The sequence below is a fragment of the Pygocentrus nattereri genome, chromosome 16 (genome assembly GCF_015220715.1).
Source record: "Pygocentrus nattereri isolate fPygNat1 chromosome 16, fPygNat1.pri, whole genome shotgun sequence".
NCBI lineage: Eukaryota > Metazoa > Chordata > Actinopteri > Characiformes > Serrasalmidae > Pygocentrus > Pygocentrus nattereri.
Genome location: NC_051226.1, coordinates 9214967 through 9228260, shown reverse-complemented (window position 1 = coordinate 9228260; position 13294 = coordinate 9214967). Strand labels below are relative to the sequence as shown.

At 39.1% G+C, this 13294-nt stretch overlaps 1 protein-coding gene across 1 annotated transcript in view; it reads right to left on the bottom strand.

Moving 5' to 3' along the window:
- Window positions 1-13107, bottom strand: part of zgc:113162 (uncharacterized protein LOC553743 homolog) — a 36033-nt gene extending 22926 nt beyond the window's left edge. Inside the window, exons 1-2 of the mRNA XM_017713472.2 lie at window positions 12822-13107; window positions 12011-12085 (exon numbers count right to left, since the gene is read on the bottom strand). Of these exons, the coding sequence (XP_017568961.1) occupies window positions 12011-12041 (31 nt within the window). The 5' untranslated portion in view covers window positions 12042-12085; window positions 12822-13107. The remainder of the gene's footprint in view (window positions 1-12010; window positions 12086-12821) is intronic.
- Window positions 13108-13294: the final 187 nt, after the last annotated feature.

Sequence of the window (13294 nt, the reverse complement as noted above, 5' to 3'; positions counted from 1 at the left end):
TTCCACTGTGCACCCTTTATATTAATTGCAGATTGTTTATGTACTGTTTATAGTTATAGTATACTCTTATGTTATTGTATTTAATTTTATCTTCACACCTGCATCAAGAGAACTTACTCGCACATTTGGTACTTGGAGAGTAAAGATTTTGATTGTCAGTCATCAACAACAGAAACTCACAAAGTCTTGCTCACTAATGTCATGCAGCAACATGTTAACCTAATGCTAATGATTATATTTGGAAGCATTTTACATGCTTTTGTTGTTGTAACAAAGACCAAAATTAAAATTTCAAAATTCTGCATCATTAAATGGTTATGATGTAAACAAAATCATTACAGGTCGACACGAAATGTTGCTCCAGAGAAACTCTAGACGCACCAATATTTACAATAGGAACCAGATGTCTGAAATGTTCGAAGCCTCTAAAAGCTCTCTCACAGAAAGCTATTACATGAAATGGTTACAGACACATTGCCTGATATCTGAGACATTTAATTACAATTATAGGCTCCAGCACCCCCCGCGACCCTGACGGAGAAGCGGCTTGGAAAATGGATGGATGGATGGATGGATGGGTTCTGATGTTTGTTGTGGTTGTGACCTAAAACAGATTTTCAAAAATCCATTCATGGCAAAGCGGTCGTCAGGCAAATTAGTCCCAAAAGCTTTTTTCCTATTCGCCACTATTTTACCTTTAACATTACATATAAAACTTAGAAGACATATAGTTAACATCTGAATGACTGGACTATGTCGGAATTTTGAAAAATCTGTGGATTTCCCCTATATTGTCAGTTTATATTATTGGCCAACCGATATATCAGTCAAGCCCTGCTGTGCATATCCACATCTATTATTGTCCATTGTGGCTCAAGAGTCAGTCAGAATATGTGCAGAAAATCTATATATTGAACAGCAGAATTTTTCCCTGTCTTAAGTTTAATTTTTCAATAAACGGATTTTCTTGGGGGCACGGTGGCACGGTGGGTAGCGCTGTCGCCTCACAGCAAGGAGGGCCTGGGTTCGATTCCCCTGCCGGGTGACCGGGGTCCTCTCTGTGTGGAGTTTGCATGTTCTCCCCATGTCTGCGTGGGTTTCCTCCCCCAGTCAGGCCAATTGGACATGCTAAATTGCCCCTAGGTGTGTCTGTCTGTCTGCCCTGCGATGGACTGGCGACCTGTCCAGGGTGTATCCTGCCTTTCGCCCGAAGACTGCTGGGATAGGCTCCAGCACCCTACACCCCCCCCGCCCCCCGCCCCCCTGACCGAGGATGGATAGATGGATTTTCTTGGGCCAAATGTGTCTACACAATCCAAGTGCAATGCAAATGCAACACCAAGTGCTGCAAAACAGATTAGTCTACTCCCCTGGTTCCCTTTTACACGATGCTTAACAAATGAACACAACTTACTGCACAAACACAAGCTCTATGTGTTTCGTGTGTTTTGGACATTTTATTGAATCATGGATTATCATGTCAACTGTAGATTACATCACTGCATCATTATAAACTACGTCACAGCTGAGCTCATGCCCTCAGTGGCCTGCAGTCTGCTGTCCTAACTGCCCTTTAACTTGTTTACTCACAGTCCTGCTGGCTCCCTCAGGCAGCGGTGCCCATAATGACCCCGTTGTAGCAGGGCAGGCATCACCAATGCCCATTATCTGCTGGACTATTTACACATCACTATTTTCACACTAACACATTAGCCTGCAGTTCACCCACAGCAAGTCAAACAAATCACACAGACATACATAAAAAATAAACAGAGACAAACAACAATGAGATCAACGCAAAAATAAACAATTACGAAAGAATCAGGAACAAAAAATCAAATGATTGGTACAAATAAATGAATTAGAAAAACATGGCATAATAGACAACCAATCAGCTACTGGCCCACCCAGAGTGGTTACTGGCCCTGGTGTTATTCGTCATGTGTGGTTCCAAATTTGGATGCTAAAAATAAAAAATAAAAAACCTGATTAATCATAATCCTTGCTTAAAAGACTGACACTGATTACGAAACTGGGTGATGCAACAGAGGCAGGAGAGATGTGGAAAATAATAGGCTGTTCACAATGAAAGCCTGAGCTTCGCCTAGATGGCAGGTTAGATAACTTAATGCACATATGCAGAGATGGAGTGCTAATCGTGGAAGAGCTGTTACAGTAAGAGGGATTTGGAGAGAGAGTTATCATAACGGCATGAGCTCAGCACTCTGAATCATGCATGAGCTCAGAACAAGCAAGAAATGATGGGCTGTCTTTAAATACCTTTTTTCTCCAGTATATATCTCTGAATTTCTGTCTCACCACATTTAAGACTTATTACTCTATAACTAATATGAATTATTTAGTAACTACTATGTTAATGTGTAAGTTCTGGTTTTATGAAAGTAGAATGAATCTCTGGTTTTATGAAAAAGAATGAATCTCTGAACAACAGTTCTATGGATTTGAAGTGAGTAAAGTGATCGTTCAGCCAATATTCACATGCACCTTTTTTCTTTTACTGTAAATGTACACAGTATACCATTTGTATAAATGTATTGTGGTAACTTTGCACTAATGTAGTGTATTCCTTAAAGGGCCCATATCATGGAAAAATTTATTTTCCTCACTTATTTTAAATTAAGGAGTTTGAAGTTATACGCAAACAAGTTTCAATACATGCATTTCTTTCCCAGTCTATTTGGTTATATATGGAAACTATGCTGTTTTGAATTCATTATATCTGCGATCACAAGAATCAGCTCATTTACATACATCCACCTATATGGCCTAAAACAGGTTAGCCCCACCCATTCATAGCGAAGTTAAAAACAATCTGGGATAAAGAAATGTTAGGTTAAAACTGTAATGTAAAAATGATTTATGCTGTACAAGAAAAACGTAGAATATATTTGTGCATTTTCCAAAATATTCATCAAAATTTTCAAGCATTTACTGCCGAACGCTATGTTGCTGTGGGAGCACGTTAGAGCACAAGCAAGCTGTAAACTGTAAAAATATAGGTAACACTTTATTTGAAGCGGTCCTTTGTAGATGATTAATAAACTCTTAACAGATGATCAGTAACACATCAATACCACATCAGTGAAGTAGCAGTAGTGAAGCATCTGAATAAATTGAAGTAAATATGTTGTAGATGTGCTGTTGATACATCTACTGACAATATTTCTTGTATAGTTAATATGTTTCTTCCATTAGGCAAAACCTAACCTTACCCGTAACCTAACCCTAACCCTGGCCCTAATACTAACCCTAACCTTAACCTCATCCTAAAATCTATCCCTAACCTTCATATGTTTTTGAAATGTTTCTGAGAGTCTATAGAGTGTATGTTTTATCTACAAACTCAAAATAAAGTGTCAACAAAATATAGTAAATCAACTATATTTAAAATTCTTTATTGTTATTTTAATTTAAAAGTATTTTGAAAATAAATTAAAAAGTATTTCACACTAAGTTATACAATGTCAGAAACCACATATCACTGTTATTGGAACAAAACCTTGAATCTCCATTTGTGGCATTTTTTAGTTTTTGCCATAATTTGAAAATGCATGTTGCTCTTTATACTGTGTGTAAATTTCATGAAGAATGGACCAAAATAAACAGTCAAAAATGACTTGGGGAAAAACCTAGCTATTGAGATGACTTAACAACTCAGCACAGTTTAAGGGAAAGTGTGTGATGATTCAGGCCGGCACAAAGGTAACTGGTGCAGCTTGCATGCTATATTAGCCTCAAAGCTTTGGTGCAATATAAAGAGGCAAACTTCAGACGGCTCACAAGACTCGGATGATGGCTACATTTAATGTAAGAGGGTAATTGAGTTAACCTGAACAATCATATTGCTTTAAGAAGACATGGGGATTTAGCATACTTGTGTAGAACTGCTTTTGAACTGAAATGAACTGATTTAACACCTAACTAACCATTGACACCTATAACGGAGCATGACTATCTAAAGGAAATCAGCGTGCTAAAATCTGATAGCTCGCTCAACCAACTACACAACAGATAAAATGGTGTTCACAGCACGCACACCTCAGGGCACTGTATAAAAACATGCCCAACTGATTTTCTACAGTGCATATTCAACTCTTTTACAACTGCCCACACAAACACAAACACGCGCACACACACACACACACACACACACACACACACTATAACATGCTTCACTGACTTTAGTATTGTTATGGTTGCGACACTATCTTTGTTTTCAGAACATTTTGCTACAGACACCTGAAACCAGTGCTTGCGTCTTCTTACTCACACGCTGTTGGAGACAGTGAATGTGGTTGCTCAGGTTAGTGTTTCACACAGCCTTTAGGCTACAGTGTGTGTGATCTGTATATCAGAGTGTATCCTCCCACAGCAAGTTTCATAACACTCATTCATCCTCTTACAGAACAGAGGGATTGGGTCTAAAACAAGCATGCTTTCATTTGGCCCAGTAAACAAAAAAAAATAAACCAGACCAGTACTAATGCTGGGCAAGGCGCAGATCCAGGCAGGTTACACAGAGAGATTTTACTCATGTAAAGGACTGTGTCCTGCCTGTTACAGTCCAATCATATCATTCCTGTCTTTCTTATCCAACTGCATGTTCATGCATGTCTTTTATGTCTTTTAGGGCTGAAACAATTATTTGACATTACTGATAATGCAAAAAATCCGAATGCAACAAATATTTCAGTTGACGATTTTTCATTTACATTTTCAAAGTGGCATCCAACTGAGAGTGAGTTAACAACCTGAAGAGAACAGCAATTTGCTTACAGTGTCGTAGCTATACATACATTAGCCAGACAACTACATACACACTTTATTATATTAGCTTAAAATGTTGTAAATAGTTAGTATATGAAACCTGTTGACCTAGCACTCGTCTAGTAAACTAGCAGGGTAAAACTGGTTGATGATGCTGCAGCCTGAAGAGCTTTAATGTTCATCTATATAGTTAATATTATATCACTTTTTCTGTGCTTTCCTGTTGTTTGTGTGGTGGTAATTCAGCTCGTGGTAAACGGCATATTTTATGGTTATAGTTCTTCACATTTACAGGCCACATTATTCTTTCATTCACATGAATAATTGACTAATGTCCTTCTTTGTTCACTATATTATTTCTACTTCAATCTGCTGTCACAATTACTCTGTAAAGCAACTTTGGTCTATGAAAGGTGTATATAACTAACAACCAATTATTATTAGTATTATTTTAATAATGGTGAAGCTGGTACATTCATCAACCCCTTTTCCACAAAACAGTCTGCACGTGTACTGCTAAACAACATCAGGATTAAAAGCAAGTCAATTTGCCCTCGGTTTGTGATGAATTATTCAGCTTAATGAAAGCGGCCTCGCATGTGTCTCCTAGGCCACTCTGTTTCAGAGCACTATTAAGTTTCCTCCTGTCACTGTAGATGCTTCTGTCCTTTAGGTCATGGCCCTTTGCTATCTTTCAGCTGCGCTGGTTTGCATGTTCGCAGCACACAGAGGGAGTGGACAGAGGGAGAGGGGAGTACATTGTAGAGAAACTTCATATCAATATTCTATATCAATTCTCAGACAACTCATACAGCTGAAAGTTACGGTAGTGCGGGTTAGTATTGATCAAACTTAATAGTGATCAAAGTCATGCCTCCTGAGAACTGCGACTCTGAGCTAATATAATGTTTTACAAACCTGACATAGGTTGTTTTGATTGAAACTACTTCAGATGGCTTCATAGCTCATTCACGGGCTTCTCTCTGCATACCACAAATAACGGGTTTGGCACATTAGTATCGTGTTTATTGTTCTGGGTTTGCAGCTGCTCGAAACAAGACTACATGTTTATTTTTTACCACATGTAATGTGTTCTCTATTGATGATGCACTTCTCTAATATTGAGAAGTGCATCATCAACCCCTACTTTGAGCTCCATCTTCATGAGACCTGTATAGGTTTAAAAATTTCCCAGTGTTTGTTCGCACTCTAAGACGTCTACATTCCTGCCAACATTTAGCCCAAAATTTCTTCTGATTGTCCTTAGACATTACATTTCTCAACCACACAGTCTGGTGGTTGGGAAACACTGCCTTATGTAAACCTAGCCAACAAATGACAGGTCAAGGGTGGTTAACTGACAGCTCTTAAAAGATCATGCCTATAGGATTGATGTATTCTACACTTCAATAACACCTACAAATTGTTCAATTGCACTTCAAGAGAAATTCTTTTGTTGCGCCATCATCAAATGTGAGCACAGTAAAAACAGTAAAAAGGCCACAAGATAATTTACATACTGTAATTATTTATCAATTATTAATCTAATTATTTATTTATAATTATTTATAAAGCACTCTTGAAACAACTTGCATTGACCAAAGTGCTGCACATTAAATCAGCACACACGTAAACAACACAAGTAGGAAATTAAAAACATTAAAATAATAAAAATAGGAAGAGTTACATAGAATAGTAAAAAAAGATCACTAGTCAAAAGCGAATGGACATTCTTTCTATCCGTTTCCCTTGTTCTACTGCAACACGCCAAGGCTGCTGAGAATATAAGAGAAATTTAAAGAGGAAGAGTTTGTATGTAGGATAAGTTACTGAAAAAGTTCATCAGCAAATCGTTTCTATCATTTGAAAATGTCAGTTGTCCTTTACAATGTAAACATTTCATTTTCAAATGCTCAGATTGACTTAGATAGATGTTGCTCTTCTCTGAAATGGACTCTTTACTAACAAAGGCACCAACAGCGTTTGTCTTTCAACCCACTGACGTCTTATGCAAATAATTACAAGTGATCGGTTTCTCGACAAAAACAAGAAGAGGAGAAAAACCCAGCAGGAGGTGGGTAACTGAGCTCCTGCAAACAGCGGAAAAAGCTGACATGCGGTAGTCACTGAGGTCAGCCTCTGTGTACCCAGGAAAGAGGCCATGCGTTTTTAACACATACTCGCACACTCACAGGTGAACGTGCAGAAAAAATCTGCCTCTCAAACTCAGTCCACACCTTTCTGTGAGATTCCAGGCACTAGGGAAATCTGACGTAAGCCAACACACATACATCAAAAAGCTTTTGCTTCCATTTAGACTTCCCAGAGGAGTCTCTGCTTACTGGTAATGGGCTTTTAAAGAGAAAAGAGATGGACATGAAACAGCAACAGGAGAGGAAGAACAACAGGAAAAGAAATGCAGCATCATGCAAAGCACTGCAAACGAGGCCTGTGTGATTAAGCGTATTGTAATCATGATCATGATTTTTTTTTGGCCTCTTTGCTAATTGGCTAATGCTAGATATCTACAGGCAAAAGCTTCTATACTGATGTATTAATTTGGTATCAAATGAATTTACCTGTTTTAAGAATAGTTTTGTTTATATTCAGCTCTGACAAATAAAGTGAATAAGGATCAGTTTTATTCTGATTCAAATATGTATACATTTAAAAGCATGTATGTATAAAGTACAATAAGAAAGGGCCTTAAAATGATGAAAGTATGTGTTCCTATAGGCTGCATAATTGTGATTTCAACACTGAGCAAAAAATTGCGATTATAGCCATAATTTATCCTTAAAGAAGTAGCTCAGTGGAACAGTAAATTTACAAAATTGCCTCCTGAGCTTAAATGTAACCAATTAGCCCAAACATATTTGGTGTTTGAAGTCTGCTTCATTACATATGCAGTGGCGCTATGATGCTAATGTAGCTAAAAAGCAGCAGAAGCCAATGTAACCAGAATGATCTATTTCTTGCATTACTTGCAATACCTCTAAACTAAGCAAGCAACGTTTGGATGCAAAGCAAGTCTTGGCTGACTGACTGAGGGCAAAACTATGTAAATTAGATCTTTTTTTCCAAACCACTCCTTTAACTACTGGGATCCTCTTTCTGATGATGGAAAATCAGAAGCTGACCAAGGACAGACACCTGACCGGAATGTCTTAATGTTTTTCCGGACTTCCGGACGGGTTCAGATTTCCAATCAACACGTGGAATGATGTCACGGCCCATGCATCACACGCTGTACCCGTTTCTATATGACTGCTCTCTCACAACATGTTTAATATTTCCACATGGGAGAGCACTATCCTGATTATGTCATGCAAACAGAGATTAGCTGTGGGCAGGGTTCATTAGGGGTTTGCGTGCCACCGGTGTGCTGTGCCACAGCTTGCACACTCACAGCTCTAAGCTCCTAATGAATTACAGCCCTTGTTCTCTTTTGTCTTGCTTTTTGCACAGAGCTACAGAGATGACCTCTGCACTTTCATTCAGCTTCATCTACACAGTGGACGGTAAACAGCTGCTGGAATAAACAAATTCACAAACTCCGCCAACAGGATCACAACTGTGACACCATGTTCAGCCAAAACTGTGATAACCATCAGTGTTTCATTCGGATGTCACCCATCATCATCAGCTCAAGCTGTTATGACAACCAGGATGCTTCCTATGTCATATAAACTGCTTCCAGAATGTCATTAAACATCTTGTTTTTTTGCTGTATGTTTATATACAAACTGTTGTTGTGGGTTTTGAATAGAGGACATTTCAATTTCCTTAAGAAAAGTACACTCAAAATTATAATACATTGTTGACTTCTCACAAACATCCTACATTTTTAATGAAACTGTATTCCAGATGAAGGCCTCCACAGAACTGTATAGAATTTAAAAGAAACGATGTACCGAACGGAGGGAAAAAAGCCTCTGCAGACTTGGCTCAAGCCTACGAATGAGTCATCATTATCTAACGACTCCATCAATGCACAGAAAGCACTTAAAGACTCAGAAATCACTGCAGTTGACAGGCTGGCTTTGAGCACTTTCTAATAGCAAAACCCATCTACAATTACAGCGCTGCTTCTAAAAGTTCTGGTTAGAAACCAACTACACCCCTTAAATGGAAATTCCACTGATTTTTTTTAAGCCAAAACATTCCCAAAACCTGTAAAGTTATATCTCAGGTATCAGTCGGCGTATTCAGAACCATTTCATATAACAACTTTGTCACGTCTGTGTAACTAAATCACCACCACTATGAACAATTCTGGTAAGCGTCTCTAGAACAGAGCTTCACACATCAAGATACCTAGATTTAATTATTTAAAAGGATTTTTCTTAATGATTAGATTATACAGAAATGTTGAGAAATATGACGAATTCCTCTTTAAATGGCCAGAAACTCTCGGCAGGTCTGGGGTTCCAATTCACTTCTATAACTTAAGAAAAGCTCAGCTAATGTGCGCTGTAATTTTCCATTACAGTTACTGAATAATAAGCCTCAGGATGGACTAAAACAGTCACTGTTTCCAATGCAGACAGGAGCCACACTCCAAATCTAATGTTATTAGCGCTGTTGTGATTACTTGATTAAACTAGATCACCTTTTGAAAAGCTATCAATTATAATTTTCCCTCTCAATTAATCAATCATTGATCATTAAGATTAAGTGACCCTTATTAGTCCCACAATGGGGAAATTTCAACTCCGCATTTAACCCATCCGTGAAGTGAAACACCACATACATACTAGTGAGTATGGGGCAATGAGCACACTTGCCCGGAGCGGTGGGCAGCCCAATCCGCAGCACCCAGGGAGCAGTTGGGGGTTAGCTGTCTTGCTCAAGGACACCTCAGTCATGTGCTGTCGGCTCTGGGGATCGAACCGGCGACCTTCCAGTCATGAGGCTGGATCCCTAACCTCCAGCCCACGACTGTGGCAATGTGCATGTTGACGCATATTTCAAATTCTCCTACTGGTCTCTCTTAAGAAACAGAGCCTGACAGACACACCCATTTATGTGCATTTATCCAAACAGTGCCTCTATATGTGCAGTTCTGTACACATGCCCTTCATTTATTTAATTTCCCAGCCATTAAGTACAAGTTATTCGTTTTCAGCTCCAGGAAAAAATGCAAAAAAAAAAATATATAAAAAAAAACCAAAATATCATCATTTCAGCATTTCGTGTGTCCACTCGCTGCCTTTATTAGAGCTTCCACTCTTTTCAGGATGCTTGCTTTCACTTTTTCAAAGAAACCTGCCGCTACATTTTTCCATGCCTCCAAAGTTCGGTCTTAGAAGTTGGTTGTATTTTCTGCTTCTCACAATGCAAGTAATTCCAACACATAGTGATGTTGAGGTCTGGACTCTGTGGTGGTCAGTCCAACGTTCTGAGACGACCAGAAGCTTCTTTGTTGGATTTGCAGATGTTCTTCTTTTACATCTACTTCCTTTTCTCAGTAACAGCTTCTTGGCAGCTAGGCATCATTTCAGACTCAGAGTGTTGAGTTGTCTTCTCACAGTGGAAGGACGGACAGAAACACCTGTGGATTGTGGAGAGTGCAGCTTGATTTTCTCTATCTGAAAAATGAAAGCTTTAAGTGCTGTTTATCTGATGGTGACAGTTTCGGGGATCTAGCAAGTCTTGCATGGTTAGAGAGTCCCATTTTCTCTGGATTTGTTTCATTTCTTTTTGAACTCCATTTTTGGAAACTCCTGTTTTTTTTCCCACTCATCTTCCGTTAACTTTCACCTCCATTATGTTGGGTGAATATCCAATCTCTTCAGAAACATCTGAAAAATGAATATCTTGTACTTAACAGCCGCCTTGATGGGAAATGAAATAAATGCAGGCTGGCTTTACCTTGTTGTCAGAAAGCATTCTGTAATCTTTAAAAGGTTATGCATGGTTTGTTATCAGTCTAATAATTTTTAAATCAGCAACATAATTGGTATCTTACTCTATTACTAATATAATCAACAGAGACCACCTTAAATATAATAATATGGAAAAAACAACCATCGGCATTACCATTATAGATATCTTACTCTCATATGTGAAGGAGACTGATACAACAGAGTACTGCATGACTATAATAATGCTAAAGTGGCAGTGCTAGAGTCCCAGCAGTCTGTTATATATTCAGATATAAATAACTGATTTATGGCCAGTGTTTCCAACACATGCTGTCTATACTCTGCTCTCGGCTCTGTCTGTATACACTGTGTTCCTGGGCTCGGGGGGAACACGTCCCAGACAAACTGTATACTCTGGGAAGTGGAATGTCTTGAACTCATTAATGGAGAAGATGTACGTGTCTTACAAGGGAGTATTATTTTCTTAGAAAAGCCTTCTACATTCTGATCTAATCCCCTGTTTAAGACTGGCACAGCAAAGCCACCAAACCCAAACTAAAAAAAAACACACATGGAGAAGCAGCGTTTAGCTACTGTGCTGCTCTTAAAAGGAACAAGTTGTCAGAAAGCATTAAAACAGCCCTGACACCAGACACTTTTAGATCCAGCCTGAAAATGTTCATGTTTGAGGCTTTCAGCTCAGTCTGAAACACTGTTAGCAACGCTGCCCTTCTCTTCTGCAATGGCATATCATCTTCATTCAATTTTTTATTTAATGTTTAGTTCTTCTCTTTTAAATCTACTAATAGTTTTCATTTTTATGCTCTTACAACTTTTTAGAATTTTAATCAGAATTATCTTGAGCACGCTGAAGCTCTCTGAATGACCACGGTGTATGAAAGGTGCTATATATATAAAGAAACTTAACACATCAATTTTAGTCCGCTTTACATTTTTCACCTTCAATAACATCTTCAAGCCTACACTTGCCTCAAAACAGAGCCACCTTCAAACGCAAGAGAGTCTCTCTCAAGGGGTTCCATACCATCAACATTATAGAATTCAGCCAGAGCTACGCAGACTCAAGCCTGTGCCGCACTGCAGTCCATATGACACTTGGACCGACTTGGAGAACCTAATTTTAACTGATGCCATTAGATAACACATATCTATCTCCATCTGAGACAAGAGAAAGCTGATTAATAGAGACTAAGGGGATCATACCAACCCTTATCCCTTATATTGAGATAACTCACAAAAGATAAGTGCCATGCGGGTATACATGAGGATAGCAGCCATTCTTTTTCTCCATAGAAATATTGTACAGAAGACAGTAAGAAAACCCTGTTACTTACTCCATCGGTTCAGCAGGCTGTTCATATGCATTCTGGCCAGGTGAGTGGATCCAGGTTAGCTTTGTTTGGCAACAGCTAAAAGAGACCACAGAATGAACAGAACTTCTATAAGGAGTGAACATCCTTCACCACAGCACAAATAATCAAATCACGTTTATTATCACAACACATTTACACAGGTGGAAAGTGAGTGAAAATCTTAGGTGTGTAGCCCCCTTATAGAATTTAAATACATATATATATATATATATATATATATATATATATATATATATATACATATATATATATATATATATATATATATATATACACACACACATACACACACACTGACTCTGATTATACACATATACACAACATACACTAGTATTGCCCTATTCCAATGTATAGTTGTACAGTAATAAGTTATGAAATAAAACAATTTTATTTCAGCAAATAAACAGCTAGCACTGCAGCGTTGTGTTCGTCGTGTAGACGGGAAAGCGTGTGATATTGTAATTTGACATCAGTATGTTGGAAATAACCGTGAAACAAGCTTAATACACACTCATATGCTACTCCAGGCTTTCATGTATAACGAGGCTGAAGTTGGCTTCCCATGCGTCAGCTTCGTTAGCAGTTTCCCGTTCCACCTTAAACGGCCCAGCAGTTGCATTCTGAGAGCAGCCGGGTGTGCCAGAATGGAACTACTGCATCATTTAAGGTGGAATGGGAAATTTATAAGCTGACTTCAGCTTCGTTTATGTTTACGAGTCTAACACTCACCACAACTCTTTAAACGGCCAATGTGTGTCAAGCACATACTCACAGGAACACGGAGGCTGCCTGAGGGTTCGGGAAAACTCGCTCCTTTCGCCAAAAAACCAACCAAGTGTTTTTCTCCTGTCAGCCGGTGAAACGGCGAACACGCAACGGCCGCCGAACTTCAGCGTGTTGTTGATCTGGGCGAATGAGCTGCCCGCGCGCGCACGCTGTGAACTCGCGCACACGCCGGCATCCAATCAGCAGCGAGCAACTCGCAGGCGCTCGAGTCTGATCGGTTGCCTTGGGAACGCGCAAAATTCAGAGCTCGATCAGATCAGAGATCAGATCACAGCTCGAGCTGATCAGAGATCGATCGAGCGGCGTTGCCAGGTTACAACCCGCTGACTATGTATAACAGTTACTATCACAGCCGCCTGCAGGCGTTCAGGCACCTCTGGTCAAGTTACATGTGCTCTGAATACAACACCCCGCACAGAGAACACACGTCCACAGGGAACGGACAGCTGCTGTTTATTC